General features: G+C 38.3%; 2 protein-coding genes across 13 annotated transcripts; both read left to right on the forward strand.

Moving 5' to 3' along the window:
• Window positions 1-728: 728 nt before the first annotated feature.
• On the forward strand, window positions 729-9,167 carry LOC131311941 (protein STICHEL-like 2). 12 transcript variants are annotated; one of them, XR_009195661.1, is made up of 9 exons: window positions 730-1,197; window positions 2,250-3,943; window positions 4,174-4,393; window positions 5,411-5,596; window positions 5,742-5,957; window positions 7,015-7,648; window positions 7,925-8,199; window positions 8,578-8,670; window positions 8,775-9,167. XR_009195661.1 is itself a non-coding variant. In XM_058339600.1 (8 exons), exons 2-7 carry the CDS (start codon window positions 2,330-2,332, stop codon window positions 8,618-8,620), a joined length of 2,913 nt encoding a protein of 970 aa, XP_058195583.1. In that variant the 5' UTR covers window positions 729-1,197; window positions 2,250-2,329; the 3' UTR covers window positions 8,621-8,648; window positions 8,768-9,167. The 12 variants fall into 12 exon arrangements, 6 of the variants coding, with proteins under 6 accessions (XP_058195583.1, XP_058195584.1, XP_058195581.1 ...); XR_009195662.1 differs by having other exon boundaries at window positions 8,578-8,648; XR_009195663.1 differs by having other exon boundaries at window positions 8,578-8,648; window positions 8,768-8,833.
• On the forward strand, window positions 6,128-18,768 carry LOC131311942 (probable Ufm1-specific protease). The gene is made up of 14 exons (XM_058339603.1): window positions 6,128-6,131; window positions 11,621-11,848; window positions 12,848-13,216; window positions 14,785-15,050; window positions 15,176-15,263; window positions 15,390-15,565; window positions 15,864-15,954; window positions 16,226-16,348; window positions 16,453-16,500; window positions 16,577-16,653; window positions 17,051-17,139; window positions 17,449-17,560; window positions 17,782-17,884; window positions 18,146-18,768. Exons 2-14 carry the CDS (start codon window positions 11,653-11,655, stop codon window positions 18,373-18,375), a joined length of 1,968 nt encoding a protein of 655 aa, XP_058195586.1. The 5' UTR covers window positions 6,128-6,131; window positions 11,621-11,652; the 3' UTR covers window positions 18,376-18,768.
• The last annotated feature ends 29 nt before the right edge of the window (window positions 18,769-18,797 follow it).

Raw genomic sequence — 18,797 nt, forward strand, 5'->3', positions numbered from 1 at the left:
TTTAACTTCTCATTTTCCACTTCTGATTAGCGTAAGAGAAGAAAAAACCAAATTATCCTCTATATTTGGTTATAGGACTTTTTTAGGGTGTTCATTGAAATATTTTAGAGCAAAAAATTTATTATGACCATTTAGGATAAAATAATCAGAAAAGTAAAATTTTTGCATCGGCTCAAACGAATTGAAAATTTGAACAATATATAAATGGTGTAAAAAGTTTTGTGTGTGTAGATATATTTTAAAATGAAAAAATAAAAAAATTATTTTAAAAAATTAATTAAACCATTATTTATACATATTATATCCCATAATAAATAAATAAGGCAACATGGTAAAAAACTAAGTCATAATTCATTTTTATCACATATTTTCCAAACACATCAAGTTGCAAAATGCATTCTGTACATATCATCCAAACACTCTATCAAATTCAAACTATATTCTGAACAAAAGGCCAAAAAACCAAAAAGTTAAAAATGAAAAAATGAAAAATAGGTTTCCAAATACCCACTCAATAATTTAAGGGTAAATGACGGCCCAGGATGTGTTTTGATAATTAATACCCATTAAGGACATATTAAAAATATTTGTTAATACTGAAAATGTCTTTGGCGGGTATTAATTATCAAAACAAGTCAATTGGCAATCATTTCCCATATTTTTAAAATCCTGTGAATTGACATTCTGAGCGTGTCTACACGCGTTAAACACGGACGTGCTCCCTCTCTCCCCAAAACCAGAGTTGCAGCTTTTTGGCTCCCCCGAACTACCTGAAACCTTCTCACATCAAAATCCCCAAACTACCCCTCCGGACTCTCTCTCTCTCTCTTCTCTCTCTCCAGAATCTCTGCAGAAAGGAGGGAATTTACTCTCACGCAATTATCAATACTACACGTCTGACTCTGTGCTCATGGCTCCCTCTGCTTCTGCCCTCCTCAATCACCGTCACAATTATCGCCCCCAGCATTTACTCACATTTACTATACTGCCACTGCCCTCCCGTGCCCCTCCCTCTACCTGTAGTAGTAGTAATCTACTCTACAATCTACCTCTGTCCCCCCTTCAAAGCTCAACCATCAATGCCTCTGCTTCCCGTTTTAGGGTTAGGGTTTGTTCATCCTCCTCCTCCGCCGCGTTTCAAGCCCTAATTTCAGACTCCGTGGACTTCGATGGGCTTCGATTCCTCCAGTTTTGCAGGTTTGTGCGCGTGTGCGTGTGTATGCGTTGTTTCAAACTTGTCGTTTGGCTATTGTTTGTTTTTTCCGATATATTCTTGTATTTTTTATATGTTTATTTTATGGTTATTTCGATTTTGGGAGGTAGTTTCGATTCCTCAAGTTGCATGTTTGTGCGGCTTTCATATTTGTCGCTTCGCATTGTTTGTTTGACCCTTATCGTGTTTTTAAATGGTAATTTTTTCTGTTGACTGATTTAAAATAGGAGATTCTCTCTCTAGAAACCCTCACTCTCTTCTCTCTAAACTTCCTTACCTCTTTGGGTCTTTTTTTTTTTTGTAATTTAGAGTTCTGGAGCTTGGGTGTAGTGAAATGGTTAGACTTTGAATTTTTCTTCTTCTATGTTTCTTATGTTCAAATCCGTAGCTGTCACTGGTGAATGACACTTTGTTGTTTCTCTACTGTACTCCTGTTACAGGTAAGAAGAAGAGATATTATTTTATAAAGATGCTGCATTGGACTGTACTTTCTTTGCTGTTCAGGTTTTGCTTTTAATTTCTCATTTAGAAGATTTGTAGCTATTCTGATGACGAACAGAGGGAAAAATGTGCCTTTTTTCTTTCTAAAATGTTGGTTGAATTTTGTTGGGGTATTTTGTTGTCAATGTTGTGTTAGTCGAGATGAGTGACATTTTTGCTGTTAATATTGGGTTAGACTGGGTAAGCGACATTTTTTTTCTGTTGATCTTGGGTTAGTTGGGATGAGTGACATTTTTGTTGTTAATCTTGGGTTAGTTGTGGTAAGTGTCATTTATGCTGTTAATCTTGGGTTAGTTCGGGTATGTGACATTTTTTCAATGATCCATCAGAGAATCTTTTTTTTTTATTTTGGGTAAGTTAAAAGTTTATTGGAACAAAACCCGCGCATTACAGGTGTAAAGGGGCATACCCCAGATCATTAGTTGGTTTTGTTGGTAAATTTTGTTTTGTTTCTATAGAGGACATGGTTTTAAGCATGATAGATTGGTTTTATAATTGTCCCCTTGTAATGATTCTGTTATGCGTGTTTCTTCAGGTTGGAAATGAAATTCTTTCTCCAGTTGGTCCTGAGATTTGAATAGTGTGGTTTCTTAAAACGCCTTGAATTTTGAAACCATGGATGGGCGGCGGCATTCTCTTGATATCCCAATCTCGAAAGCATTATTAGCTCTTCGGAGAGTGAGGTCCCTTAGGGATCCGTCAACTCACTCAATGAGCAAATTTTCTGCTTTAGTTGATAATTTGAATTGGGATACCAACTCGACTAATGGGATCACTCTAGGCTTTGTAAACGGTTGTGAAATGGATTGCATTGGTATGACGCCTCTTTTCGGATCGAAAGATTTAGGCTTAACTGGTCAAAGGCAGGAAAATGTGAGAGACCTTGACTTGCATAATGGTTTCAGAAAGCCCAACTCTAACTTAGCATTGTATGAGAATTCAACTTGGGTTGGAGACAGTGGGTCTGTTCCAATTATGTCCAAACAGGTTGTGGGTTCCAATCATTGTGGACCAAATCAAGAAGTGGTTTGTGAAACCAAATCAGTGAGTGAAAGATGTTGCAATGGATATCCAGAGAAAGGGTTGGACTTAACGTGCGTCCCACCTTCCGCGGGTTATTTGGAAGGAGTCGATTCATGCAATGAACCAATTGAAGGATCATCGCGGGCAGAAAGAATAGATCTTAACCCATCTAATCGAAAAACAGGACACCAAAGGCGGATTGGATCATCTAGAGCGGCAGTGGGTGATATCATGAGTCGTGTTGGCAGTCCATGCTTGTCAAGTCATAGCACATCATTATTTGGAAATGAAGATGTTAATGCTGTTGATGGAAATCACCATGGATGTAGGATCACCTGCTGTTGGTCAGGAACTCCTAGGTTTAGTGTATCAAATATTCCATCTGACCTAGAAGACCAGCCACTTTTATCAGGGGGTGTAGGCGAGACACTTATTTCTGGAGAAGGAAAGAGCTGGAAACACATAAGCAATGAAATTTCTCCATCTTTGGAGAGTCCTCAGAGTTTCAATCAGAAATTCTGGCCAAAATCTTTTTGTGAATTAGTGGGCCAAAATGTAGTAGCAAGGTCTCTGTTGACGGCCATCTCAAATGCCAGGATTAGTTCCTTTTATCTCTTTCATGGCCCCCGCGGCACAGGTAAGACTTCTGCGTCGAGGATTTTTGCTGCTGCATTGAATTGTCTCTCACTTGAGGAGAAAAAACCCTGTGGTCTGTGCCGCGAATGTGTTTTGTTCTTCTCTGGAAGGAGCCGAGATGTCAATGAAGTGGATTCTGTGAGAATCAATCGTAAGGATAGGGTTAGATCTCTTATTAAAAGTGCTAGTATCCCTCCAGTCTCGTCAAGGTTTAAGATTTTCATAATTGACGAGTGCCACCTATTACGAGGGGAAACGTGGGCAACTTTTTTGAACAACCTTCGAAACCTCTCTCGGCATTCTGTCTTTTTATTGATTACTCCCGATCTCAATAAATTGCCACAAAGTGCAGTGTCGCGATCACAAAAGTACCATTTTCCGAAGATAAAGGACATTGATATTGGAAGCAGATTAGGAAGTATCTGTATGAAAGAAGGACTTCAGTTTGAGCAGGATGCTTTGGATTTTGTTGCTTCTAAATCTAATGGTTCACTCCGTGATGCTGAAATGATGCTTGAGCAACTTAGTTTACTTGGGAAAAGAATTACTATGTCATTGGTTTACGAACTGGTGAGTCTAGCATTCAGGAAGTGTTTGTGTCAGTGGAATTATGTTTGAATGCTTATTATGCACCAATTTAGATGAGTGGTCATTCCATTGGGAGACCAAGGGACGACCATTCCATTCCTTTTAAGAACCATTCCAACGAACTGAACACTACCTTAATATCTGTCACTTTGTACTAATAGTGTGTCTCTTCTCATCTGAAATTCCTAATTTGTTCCCTTGTGATTCTGCAGATTGGAATTGTTTCTGATGATGAGTTGCTAGATTTACTGGATCTAGCTTTGTCATCTGACAGCTCAAATACAGTTAGAAGGGCCAGGGAGCTGATGAGATCAAGGATAGACCCTATGCAACTAATATCACAGCTAGCAAACCTCATAATGGATGTCCTTGCTGGAAAATGTCAGCCAGGTTCATCTGAAGTTAGAAGGAAGTTTTTCAGTAGATACACTAGTAAGTATACATTCTTTAGTACAAGTATAACCGTGAGTTTTCATGATAGAAATTTGCTAGCTAGTAGAGAGAGAGAGAGAGAGAGAGAGAGAGAGAGAGAGAGAGAGAGAGAGAGAGTGTGTGGAGGGTGGGTGATTGTGACGGAATTTCGGAAATTGGGAAGATGAGAGAAGGTGAGGTGAGTTGAAAGTTTAAACGGCAAGTGAATACTAGAATACCCCATAATAATAAGGGAATGAGACAGAAGGCTATTCGTCACATTGAATTGTGAGCAAATATATCTCGTAAAGTAGTCATTTTCTCATGCTGATTATTTGTTATTCCATCTGAGATCCTGTTGTTGTCAGAAACTTGAGGGGCTATTAATTTAATCTGCCCTAGAATTTTGTTCTATATTCAGTGCTCAATATTTGTTGGAAAAATGGGGTACACTTTTCACTTGTGTTTAAAGGTAGTACCACTGATGTAAGCTGGAGCCTGTTGTATGGCATCTCCATTTGATGTAGAAAATCATCTTCACAGCACTTGGATTACACTTCCTATAGGACCTAGTGATGCAGCGATCCCACCATTTTTGTGTAACGTTTTCCCTTGTATTGAATATAGTTGAAGGCTGTTAAAGATTCAAAACTCAATACTGTAGTTTTACTCCGTAGTTGCTTCCACGGTCATCTGGTAATCACAACCACTTTGATTTGGAAGGACACCATAAGTACCGTAAACCATTCAAGGGAAGAGAGAAGCATGTGAAAAGTAACTTCACACCTCTTTAGCAACTTAGCTGTTATGGGCTTATGGCAAGTGGCAACACATGAGGAGCTTTCAAGTTCCCAGTTTCAATCTAATGATTCTCACCCACATTTTTTGTGTCATTTAATTTCTACTTGGAAAATGTACTTGCAGTTGTTTTGGTTGCTTATGACAAATCTTAGCCTGATATACTTATTTCATTTTGTATTGCTCACTGACTGGAACCATTTGTGTTTCAAATATCCTGCGTGGAATTTCATGTCATAGCTGAAGCAAGCCTGCAGCAACTTAATCATGCATTGAAAATACTTTCTGAAACTGAGAAACAACTGAGGGCATCTAATAGTCAGACGACATGGCTTATCGTAGCTCTTTTACAATTGAGTTCAGTGGGGAATTCATTATCAGATGCTCATGATTTGAGGATGTGCGAAAAATTTGTACAGCCAAGAGGTGAGAATGGTTGGAAAAAAGAAAAGAAAAGAGCAAACTGATACAAACAATGTTTGCTTCCTTGATAAGGCTCAATGATTGATTTAATATTTTCCGGAAAAGTAAGTTTGGTAACTTATATTCAAGCTTTATGCTTTTGTTGCAGATGGTGATTTTTGTAGTGAATCATCTCCAAGTGAGAGTTCGAAACATCTTGTCCCTTGTGCATGCCATAATGGTGAATCATGTAAGTTGGGGATGCAGGATGGTAAAGAAACACTAGAATCCATATGGCAGAAAGCCATAGAGATTTGTCAATCCAATTCACTGAAAAACATTTTAAGGAAACATGGGAAGCTGTCTTCTATTTGCTTTGCCCAAGGTACTCACATCTATGCTTCACTTCTCGCATGAAATGATAGCCATACTAAGCTCTACTCTCTCGTTAGATAATTGTGCATTTGGTGATGGTGTGTTGTGCAATAGCTCACTTGTCAAAGACCAAACCTCTTATTTGGCATCTTATATGTTAGATAAATATCGACATAGGTATCAGGTGCGGGTAGGCGTCCAAGCGTCTCTTCCTCTATTTATTAGATACATGGTAAAAAGGTGTTTGCAAGTTAACATAGTGTTATCCATAAAAATGAGACTTCTACAAATAGATATGATGTAAACTCCACTAAGGCAATTTTAACATGTGCATGTCTACCTAGACACATTGGGCACATATGCAATGTCACGTTGAACACAACTCCCCACATCCTTGGTCAAATATCAAAGAGTCTGGATTTTCCCGAAAAGGTATTTCACTAGGTAAAATAGGACAATTAGAAAAACACGACCATTTTGGTGTTGTTCTTCTCAGTTTGTTAGCTTTTTCCTCTTCTTTTTGGTGTGTCATTTGTTTGCGCAAGTGTAGATGGAGCGAGAACTAAATAAAATTCTAAGGTATTCTCGCCTTTACAAGATGCAGTGTTGGTCCCTTGCCACTTTTGGCATTTGGTCTCTGGTTAACTGAATATCTCTCTGCTAGTCGGCCCCATCAGTCATGTTAGCATGCACAATTACTCAGATAAATGTGCTAAAACTGTAAGTAAGGTTCAAGCAAAGTCATTTTGGTTGGTTGGCATTTCAGGATAGTTTTACTTGCTACTAGTCTATTACATTGTGCTAAAATGGTAAAGAGGGTTAGAACATTCTTATTTAGTTGGTTGACTTTTGATGATAGTTTACTCACTCGCTGTTACATTTTTATGCTACGTTGTGTACATAAAATATGTGTGGTTGTTTGACCAGTTATGCGGGATTGCAGATATATTGCATGTAAATGTGAAGGCTGTTCTTTCTTTATAATATCCATTTTCTGCTTTTGAATATGTGGATTGAGTTGTTTTCACTTCTCCAATCTCTTGACCTAGTCGTAAACCATATCCCAGGTTTAGGAGTGGTTGAATTGGAGTTTCATCACCCTGACTATGTAAAGAAGGCTGAGAAGTCATGGAAATTGATTGCAAACGCACTTCAATCTGTTCTGGGTTGTAATGTGGAGATGCGGATCAATCTTATGCACTGTGTTCCTGCGACAAAATATACCAAAAAGAAGATATCCTTCAGCTTGTTCAGCTGTTCCCGCAAGTTGCACCATGAGTCGACCACTGAAAACAGAAGTGAACCATCATGTCATTCTGATTCCACCTCTGAAAAGGCAAACGTAAGGGACAAATATGTTGAGACTTGTTCCCCCTATTGTGGGTCCCAATTCTCGAATAACTGCTGTCAGAAAAAAGAAGCGATGATACGGAACAATGAAGGAAATGCACTAAGCATTGGAATGACAGGCAACTGCAAATGCGAAGCTATATCTGCTCAAGAGGAGGAGAAACAGCCTGGCTGTTTATTCAGATCCCTGAAGCTCCATAAAAAGATGCAGTCATCAGAGACTTCTCAGAGTACCTGTTTGAGGTTCCAACCAGAAAGTAATCCTGAATTGTCTATTCCCAGAAGGTCTTCAATTGATACATACTGCTGTACCAATAGTTGTCAAATGAACTGCTCCAGAGATGAGAATGGGTATGTGGTTTTATAGCCTCATTTTTCTCATTTAGTCTTTTGCTGATCATGAATAGTGAAGACGTTGACCGGAAATGCAGTTAGACATTGTAGGCTGGTTTATTTTGCATTCTTAATCATGCCCTACTAATTATAAGTCATCATTTACAGATAGAGAATCTCAGCTGGGTTAGCTCTATATACGTGCTCTTGTTTATGAATGCTTTATCTTTAGTTGCAAAGCTGTGTTCTTTAGAGTGAAGTGAAGAATTGTTAAATTTGTTAATTTGTTTGCAGATTGAGGGAACCCTGTGAACGGTGTTCATATTCCTTGAGCTTATTTTGACTACATGGTGTACAGAGTAGAGTCCTTGACCAGCAGGGCTTTGCCACAATCGGCATCCAAGTGTAGGATTGTAAATGAGGCAAATTGAGCAAATTAGTGGGTTATCCAAGTTTCTCAAATGAGCTTCCTTCTAGCCGAGCTCAAGTAGCTTGGTTCTCTTATGCAATATGAGCTTATCAAGCCGAATTTTAGAAAAGCAAGAAGCCTCAAAATGTGTTCCAGATAGGTTTGTTTGATGCACAAACTATTAAGTCATGCTCGCATAACTTGGTTCGGTTTACAGCTGTGTGGAAAAGTCATACATTGTGTAACAAGGAACCTATGGGTTAGTTGTGGTAATTCAATTGAACGTTGTGGAAACTTGCAATTGGTAATGGTCCTAATGGAATCGTATACCTTCTTATCTTGGTTGCATTTCGAACCTCATTTCCTTGTCTTTATGGACTCTGTTTCAATTCACTGAATGTTACCAGTAAAATGTGTGCTGGCAGTGTTGCTGGTATGTGTAACTGACTAACTGTGCTTTTTGCTGATAATTGACCTTATAATAGACCCTTCTCTATTTAAGCTTCATTGAAATGTTAGAAAATGCATCTTGTTGCAGGCTTGGCAACTTTGGCATCAACAACAATGAGCTCACTCGCTGAAGTGTGTTTTACCTTGTGTGGCTGCTGGGTAATTTTTCATTACTGCAAAGGTACTTCAAAGATTAACATTCTCTTGCCCATTAAGACGTGAGCATTATGTTCTAAAGGTCTTCTCTTAACTTCTGTTACGTAACCTCCTGTATATAGTTAACAGTGATGACAGACCGACAGTTTTATGAGACTTGTTGCCTTGAGCATCATGACTTGCTTGCTTAATTCTACTTATTTGGTGGTGCAATTAAAAACCGGAATCTTCCCATGCGCAAATGATGGTCACTCTTCTGCAATAAGAAGCCCTCCATCGAAAATTATGCAGGGCAAGCTCTCGGAGGCATCGTAGTGCATGATACGAAAAACATCAAATTTTGGAATTTGAGCTTTTTAATTTTTTGTCAAAAATCTTCGACAGATTTTGGGATTCTAAGGATTACTGAAACTTGGAAAGCCGTCTGAAATTTAATTGTTGGGAACTTGAGTTTGTATATTGTTAGTAATATGAAAGCTGATTTCCAACCTTTGGCTTCAAACGCTATTGTTCATTTGTCAATTTTGTTTCCCATGATTCCGACTGATTTGGTGGAAGGTTTTAACAGCTTATGATCAACTTAGGCAATGGAGCAATGCTACTAACAGATGCAAAAGTGCACAGATCTGGACACAATTGTGTCTGAAACCCTTCGATGCATGTGGTTTCCACAGCGAATATGTAGGGCTCACACATATGTAGCACATTTGTGTCCGGATCTGTGCAGCTACATCTGTCCCCGTATATGTGCACTTATGTTTGTGTTTGTAGCATTTTTCTATTCGCAGTGGCCTAGACAAATCCAAACAGATCCATGATAAACAGCTCAGTTAGAACCTTAAAAAAAAAACCTTAAATAGTGTAGAAGTCTATTAAAATGAACTATTTCCGTCAATTTATCAGGTTTTAGGTTTTTCTCTTTGTGACCTATCAAAATGAAGTCTCTCTTAGTCTTACATTGAAACTGTATTTTCCTCTAAATGGGGTGCGATCTAATATGTAGTGCCGTGGGCCCAAAAAGTCTAGCGTTTGCTACCGCGTTATGGACGAAAGTACGTATCCTATATACCGGGATCTCATTGGGGATTGGGGATTCCATATCCCGTCCATCATGAGCTAATGGATGTGATTACTATTTTGCCCTTCTTATTTTGTTCTCATCCCAACTAAAACGAATACTGGAGTTTTTTTTTCCCCCTCTACTATTTCCATATTCAAGGAGTTAAGAGCATCTCTCCAAATGAGGCAGCGAAAATAAAACCAAACTGAATTTGAAGAGCCATGTCATCAAAACACCGTTCCATGAAGAAGCAAACTGTAACGACCCTAACCCTCAAGCACCACAACCCAAATCAATAAACAACAGATAACAATTGAAACACCAACACCCACTTCCTTAAATTTTACAAAATAATTTCGTATCTGATAATCTATTTCCCACTAATTAATCTTCTCTCCTATTCTCGTTTCTCTTCTTTTCCATTTCCTCTCCTATTTTCCCTTTCTTCCCCCTCGGCTCTTCTTTTTTTCCCCTCCCCCTTTACCCACCTTTCCTTTTGTATATTTATAATCCAAACCTGACTCATCAAAAGATTCTAAAATCACGACACATGTCCAAAACAAATTATCTGTCTTGAGCTTCTTTTATTTTCTTCTTTTCAAGTAAGTTCAAGTCCCTAAAAGAGACAAGCCATAGAGATACATTTGCATGGACAACACATCAGCTCTGTTATTAGCCCTCCACGTATTCCTCTCTTTTCATTCTTGTTTCTTTCTCTTTCAGTAGATTACTTCACACATGCACACTTGCACCTCAAATGTCTTCCACGTCTACAGTCCACACACATACAACTTATGGTATTAATTCATAACCAAACCCTTCAAAGAGATTACATTGAGGGCCCACATAAAAATAAAACTCACTTTTCCAAATTTTTTTTTTCACTTATTCTCTTTCCGTAAGAACCGGGCCTCACACAAACTTGCTACACTGTTTTAGTGTAGCTTTTTCTTTCTTCAAGTTTGAAGAATGAAAAATGAGTCTTCGAATTGTCAACTCATCAATTCTACTGTATTTTTAATTGGTGAATTAATTTATTGTTTGAGCACAAATGGGTCCCTTCAAAGTCAACGAAAAGATAAAATATTTAAATTTGAAGAGTCGTTTAGAGTGCACTTACATTGTATAATTCTTCAACAAACATAACACAAAGATCACCAAAGTATATATTTGATGTAGAATTTCACTTCTGACATACTCTAGGAATTTTATATCCCGTATTCATATGTTGAGAATCTGGCTTATTTACAGTCTGTGTTTTGATTGCAGAGGACAGTTCGCGTAATTTCAACCATCAAAAAGTATTCAAAAATGCTACTTGCACAACCGTTGTGTCGATTGTGTGCATAATTCTGACCGTCTAGATGTATTTGGAAGGTCTAGATTTTAAAAAAACTCTTCCAAGGAAAAGTCTAATTTTTATGGGGAAGAGTTTGAATGAGTCCTGGCAATTTATTACTACAATGAACGGCTAGAGATTGGTTGTGTGTTGTGTTTTACATAACCGTTGTATGTTTTACACAACTGTTGTATGTGTAGCACTTTTGGAAAGTATTTTTAATGATCTAAATTTGCTGAAAGTATCTCGCCAAATTATACTCTCTTTTTTTACCTATAGCATACTTCACAGAATATGGATCATTAGTTGTCGAGGTGAACGACCAAGATTGAATTGCGCTGACTTCTCGGTAGTTGAACTGCTGAGGGCTGAGAAGTCTGAATCCTATTGGTGTGTAATGCAATAGCTGTGGATACAAATTTTAGATTAGATTTTTAAAAGAGCCCATAGTCCATTTCTTATCCTGGCTTGGGATATCTCATCCTTGCATCCAATCACCCTCTTTCCCTGACAACGAACAACTCTCCCCGTCGCGAACTGAAATCAACTAAACTCGGGTTTCAGTGAGGTATCAAGGTTCATCGCATCAGAAAGAATCATCAAAATCCATGGCCGCGGACGAAGTGAAAACGAGCGTGCGAGTTCTTTGTCGCAGGCTGATAATCATCAACAAGAACGAACAACCAGGCCTTCAATGGCTTATCGGATCTCCCTTCTTCCCTCCCTTCACCATCGTCTCCACCTTCCGATGCATCCACACCCTTTCCTCCTCTCCTCTCTCTCCTCATTACTCCAATGAATCAGGTACATATATGTATGTATGTAGGAACAATGCTAAGGTTCATATCAATGGCGGCGCCAAGATTTTTGGTTAGTGGCGTCAGAAAGTAGATCAGATTATATATCTTGTTTGTTAATACAAAAGAAATAACTAATTGCGAGCTAAAAATATACTCATTAATGTAATTTTGCTTTACAATTAGTCCCAACGAGATCATTCATAACACCGTCGACTCTCGAAAAGAACCGAATTTTGGGATTTTCTGTGCATTTGAAGCAAGTTAGAGCAATTGAAAGATCTTTTTAAGGGGTGAAACCGTAAAAATAACAAAACGACTATCAAATATCCTTGTGAGATATCAACTGTCTAGGGTCAAGTGACACCACTTGTATCTTACTACCTCCGCCCTTGAGTCCATAACCCTTAGGGCGGTGGATATTGTGTAAGAGGTGTATTGATATTCTAGAAGAGTGAGTTGATGTACATGTACATACAAACAGAGAGAGAGGGAGATAGGAGCTAGAATGAGTTATACATAATGAATGTGTGCCTAGATTTATTTATACTTGTGTCGGTTGAGTAATTTACAAGATGATGATCTTCTGTTAGTGCTATTGAGGGAATAGAAGTAATCGAAGCGCTGATTGTTCGAATCAATTAAGTTTCGAACAAGTTTTATATATATGTATATGTATGTGTGTGCGTTGTGAATGTCTATGCATACGTGTTTGTACATACCTCCGGTACGTAACTTATGAGCAGAAGATCTTAGGAGTTTTGAAGTAATTGTAGTTGAAATTCTCTGTTACCATTTATTTTGACATTTGTAGATGTCTCTGTACCTGCATCTTGCAGGTAATGATTTAAGAGTAGATGATCTTACGGTACTACTATTGAGGGGAATCGAAGTATTTCGAGCGCTGATTGTTTGAACGAATTCACTTGTGAATAAATAATGTGTATGTTGTGAATGTGTACGCACATGTGTTTATACTTACGACGGGTACATAATTTATGAGCAGATGATCTTAGGTCACTGCTGTTAAGAGGTTTCGAAGTCATTGGAGCGCTGATTGTTGGAGAAAATTCTGATTTTGAACAAGTTGCGAGTGAGGCAGTCAGCGCCTCACGCAATTTGAGGAAGTTTCTATCTGGGAATGTTGATGGAAGGGATTCAGAGGATCGAGATTTGGTTGGAGCTGTTGCGGATTTGGACACTGGAAATCTTCGTTTCTTTTTGTCGAGGTCTGGAAATTCAACTAGGTTGGAATCTGTTGATGATGTTATCTATGCTGATCAGCCTGAGAAGTATGTTTGGGAGAGAGGTTGCTTACTTCGATGCGAGCTTCAGATCAAGTTGCCTGTTTATTTTCCAGTTGAGAGCCCCAAAGGTAAAGTTCTTTCTCTGTTTTGTCATCAAATGTTTGAGATGTCTTTGGCTTCGTAGGATGCCACTTGAGTTGTACCGTTTCTTTTGATAACTCAGGTATACTGTTAGCAGTGTATGTTGCCGATTAAATGCCTCTCAATCTGTATGAATATACTCTTACTTGGGATGGGTAATGGGTATGTATATAGAGAATATTGGTTGTTGAATTGGTGTATGTGTATCCCGGCAACCTATGACCTTTGTGAGGCCCCAACCATTGAATTCTAAACGGTAATCTATTTGAAATACTAACCACCGAGCAAGAGGGCACCTACCCACTACAGATTGAGTTTTCATACAAAATGATGCCTGGATTAGAATTATTCTTGCTTGAGACAACGTAAAACACTGAAGAAAGGGGCATTTGTGAGGAATCATAAGATGTGTTCTAAAGAGCTTTTGACCCATATAGTCAGGCTGGTAGAGGGACCATGATAGACAGGGGAAAAAGCTCAGGAAGCTCAGTACTGATACAGGGTACAAATCCAGGTAAATGGTGTAATCTGTGTCACTTTACTGAGCTACCATACATATCTGCTCTGCCAAATACATCATCGTGATCAGTGGAGACTAGAGAGCATGAATGGGAGCTGCTGCACAGTTGACGATTGCCAAGAGGTGTGCTTGCAGGTTGTGTGAAATGATGAGTAGACTGTAGACTGTTATTCAGGTTGAGCGCATTTAGTAGGGGTTGCTATGGTTTAATTGAACTTTTTTACCGCTTAAAAACTACCTTGAGCTTTGGAAGTTAATAAGAGATTCCATTGCTTTCATGACGCAAAAATGTTTTGTAAAATTCATCGTACAGTAGAAGAAAACTAAGACTGCAATTCCTGCTGAGCAGCTGAAGTACCCTGTGATGTAGCACATGCACTGCTTCAGGTACCCATTATTCACTTGAGGCACAACTAGGTCCAGTGATGATGGTGAATTTGTCGTCTCCTTATGCAGGAGCTATGATAATCATAAACAGTAAGGACGTAGTTGAAGCAGACTCAGGTTTGAAGTGTAGTTTCAGATAAAAGACCAGGAGTATATCGTAGATTGCAATGTTAAACACCCATGCTGGAGATGTGGAGTAGGAATGGGCTTGTGGTTTCTAATGTTACGACTTTAGAATAGAAAGTTACAAACATTGGCCAGATATCTTGCAGTTTACAGTAGGTACTGCTGGTAAAAGTGGGGTAAAACTGGAACAGTCTTTCTCAGGAATCTATATCTGGAAGGCAAGCAGTCTTATGTGAACTGCACAGAATATTTTTTTCCATTTTGGTTGTCAAGAATCAAAAGTATAAGGCCAATTAAATGTTCTGAGGAAATTGTAACATTCGTTTGAATTCTAACTTCTAAATATGAGTACCCTGAGCTGTCCATGTTTTTTATCTGCTCTTGAATGAATTTCTTGATTCATCACGAGCATGTAAGCAGTTTCTGGCTATCTCGGATTTTTGAAATGCTTATTTTCCGTAGTATGAAAATAATACTGAAGGTTCTAATTGCTTTTGTGATGTATATTTTGATGTTTTCCAGAAGCAGGGGATATGTATTTACATGCATCAGATGCCATTGCTGCTAGATTTAGAGATCCACAAGCCACATACATTATAGAAGCATTCAATGAACCCTCAGCTGAAGTACCTCATCCTGTAGTTCTTCGTGGTGTGGAATTGGTTTCAGATCTTGGGAATGCTGGCCTTTCAAATGCTACTGCTGAGGAAGCTGATGCAAGAACTGTTTCATGTTCATACTTCTGTTCAAAACGTAAAGATGTCTCATCATTTAAGTCTGTAGAGGAGGTAAATTCCATGCATCATTTCTAGAGAAGTAAATGGTTGATATTTTATGATTTAACTATGGGAAACTTAGATCAATGCGTGGTTTGCTCAAAACCGTGCAACTGTTCTAACAATTGTACCATTAGGATGCAGATAAGATCCAAGTTAGTGTCCTACTTAATAGATCAGGGAAGTCTCCCAAATATGCTGCCCCTATTGCTGAATATTTCCCTGGTAATGAGTTCTTGTCATAACTTTGTTTGTTTACTTTACCCCTATATGCATGTAAATGACATTCTTCTCACACTTGTGATATTATTAACATTACATGTATTGATGATCAACTTGCGTTCTTTCCAGCTTTGAAAGAAGCCAAGCTTTTGGTTGTAGATTACAAGTTACAAGTTCTCTGTTATGCCGCGAAGGATCTTTCACTGGAGAAGGCAGTTTCAAATTTAATCATCCTTGGGTTAATCAACCAGATATGTACCATGAAGAACATAATCTCGCCCAACCTCTTAAGACAACACCCCTTGGTAAGTTGACCCTTGTAGTTGCTCTTGTTTAAATTCTACTTGAAAAATTACAACAATTAGCATAAGCAGATGTGGGTGCATACTTGTGGTTTGGCAGACTAATGTGCATTAAGCAACTTAACAGTTAAAGACATGACTGTTAGATATTCCAAAAAGATATGAGAATAGAGATTAAAAATAATTGTAGTTCCGGTTTGTTGAGTTTTTAACATTTGTTTAATTTTGCAGTTTTGTTGCCTTCAGAAAAATTCTTATAAGGATTACTTACATGTAATTATAAGAGTTTTTTGTTTTGCAGTTGCATCCCTATCACTTCAGTCCACCTGGGTTTTTGCATCCAGTAACAGTTATCTATGAACTCAGATATGGGGAGACAGAAATGAAGCAAGGTGAAGTGCTGCCAATCTTTCCATTTATGTAGTTAATTGGTTGTATTTTAGGGCTCAAATTTATGGTCTTCAACTGGAAAAGGACAATAGCTTGAAATAGTCAAGTGGTTAGTCATTAGGTGGACAGACTGTCTCTATACTGTTGCAGGATGTGATGATCTTATTTCACTAATTAACGCATGATACATAGTCACAACAGTCTGGATATTTCTTTCAGAAAGAAAATGAGATTCTCGACCTTTCCATGTTAAAAGGAATTTTCTTTTTGCAGTTGAAGCTAGAAGATCCCTACATTTGAGGCTGGGATTACCTTTTGATCGTCCTCTCTTAAGAATTGCAAATGCCATTAACTTATCCACTCCAAATAGTGCACGAAGCAACTCAACATCGAAAGGTAACCATTCAGCTTCTAATAGGATACAGTTTCTGTAGTCAATGATTGTGCCAGCATCCATTAGTTTATCCTTTGTAGTCGACACCTCTCCATGGCAATTTCAGGTTCCCCTTTGCTAAAGGATGTACATCTTGGGATTCCAAGCAGTGGGGGTTAGTGGTACTTTGACTTCTTATTTTGTGGATTTTCTCTTTATTGGGCTTGCACTGAAAATAATGCATTGTGCAGTTTCTGGTGGTGTCATCTCTATGGTACAAGGTTCTTACGAGTACCATCATTATCTTCAAGATGGTTATGATGACACGGTAATATTATTATTTGTTCCTTTATTTAGTTGTTTTGTGATCTTTTCTTGGTGATACACGTGGAATTCTTACTATCATTCCTCAACAGTTTTCTGACTGCCAATTGATTGTAAACACATCAGTTATCTCTGACCATGGTTGCCATATGATCTATTTTCAGTTACGTACAATGGTCCACTAGCTCATAGAAAACATTATGTACTTATGCCATTGTATTGGCCCTTCTATGTTTTGTGCTAGAGGTTTTAAGTCTGCCTCTGCTTTTATCCAACCCACCTCCTTTCACTCCCACAAGTTGACTAGGTATTGTTGAGCACTGTAACTAAGTTGCTAATGGCATTCGGTTATTTATTCTTGCAGTTGTTCTCCAATAAGTATTTTATGTTTCACTTGCTAGGGCTGGGGTTGTGCCCACCGCTCTCTACAAACTATCATTTCATGGTTCAGGCTCCAACATTACTCATCCATTGATGTTCCTTCACACAGGTAACAGAAGTCACAACTTACAATGTTATGTAACTTATGTTCAATTTGAATAAGTTTTCCCCCCCTTTTTTGATTGAATTGTTTCATTATCCAAGCAGATTGACTTCGCATATTTAACATTTGACCTGTATGTAACCGTTATCATAGTAGTAACATTATAAGGAGTACAAGATCTGATACTTTATGATTGCTTTGTTCATTTCTTCAGCATATCTGCATGGAATGATTCGAAATGGATGAAAAGTTTTGAATTTGAATCAATGGGTAATGTTTGATATTTGGGGTCTGACAAACAAATCAAATTTTCAGAGAAATACAACAGGCGCTTGTGGAGATTGGAGACAAGGAACCTGCTTTTGTAGGCTCGCGAGACTGGATTGGAGCTATTGAATTAAGCTTTGTTTTAGATAAACTTCTCGGAGTAAGTGTGCTACTTCGCCGTTAAGTTGGAGTAATAACTTTGAATTGCCATTTTTTGTGCACGAAATTATGAGGTAGAATTATATCAGCAGTGTTACGCTTGGATCATGTCATGCTATACATGCTTGGTGGACCTCGACTTTTGAAAGCAAGTGTATTTAAGTTTCTGACATAAAATGACACCTGAGCAGAGCTGACGTAATGATTTCCTTGGTTAAACAGGTCAGTTGTAAAGTCATAAACGTCAGATCGGGAGCTGAGCTTCCTGAAAAATGTCGGGAGCTGGCCTTGCATTTCGAGAACCAGGGAACGCCTATTATGATTGGTCAGTGAAATGCATTTTGTCCCGTTTGCCATATCTATATAATCTTGTACTTTGCAGCTCTCTCAAGATCAAGATATAATGAACAAAGCTTTGTTTTATTCTCTCCTCTTTCGATCTTTTGTACTTTTTTTCTCTTTTTATGTGTTGATATGGAAAATCCGCTTGATTTCTTTGTGCAACTGGTTACTTACAGAATAAGTTGTTGTAGAGGGGAAACAAATGTAATTCTGTGGGGTACTTATCAACTTGTTTATAACGCAGGTGGTGGAGTTCTTGCATACACTCTGCTGGGAGTCGATTACAACGACGTAAGCGGAGATTGTGCATTTCTCATACTTGATCCCCACTATACAGGAAGTGATGATATCAAGAAAATTGTGAATGGTGGATGGTGTGCGTGGAAAAAGGCTGTTGATAGCAAGGGAAAGCATTTCTTTCTTCAGGACAGGTTCTATAATCTTCTGCTGCCACAACGGCCCAACATGGTGTAATTAGCACTCTTGAAGGGAGCAACTGCAAGTGCAACATGGACCGAGTATTGGGTACCCCTCAAATCCTCTGTTCCGAATTTTGTGTAGGTATTCCCGTAGAACCAGACGTAAAATCTTATGAAAGGAGAAGATTCTTACGTGATTCAATGATTGAAAATGCACTGGAGCAAAATGTGCATGCAAAAATGTACCCATGTGCAGAGGATTTGAGCACATATGGATCAAAGGTTTGGAGCCAAGCACAAGATTGTAACAACATTTTAATATTCCGCCTTGTGAATCTGAGAAGTAAAAAAGTTGAGAAATTCCATGAATCAATGCTGATGGACGACTTTGGGTAATAGGTTTGGAACAAAGTACAACTTTTTAAAGTTCAGCCATGTAAAAAAGTTTTAAGAAAATCTCTTGACCAGTTGAAATTT

The sequence above is a fragment of the Rhododendron vialii genome, chromosome 12a (assembly GCF_030253575.1).
Source record: "Rhododendron vialii isolate Sample 1 chromosome 12a, ASM3025357v1".
Lineage (NCBI taxonomy): Eukaryota > Viridiplantae > Streptophyta > Magnoliopsida > Ericales > Ericaceae > Rhododendron > Rhododendron vialii.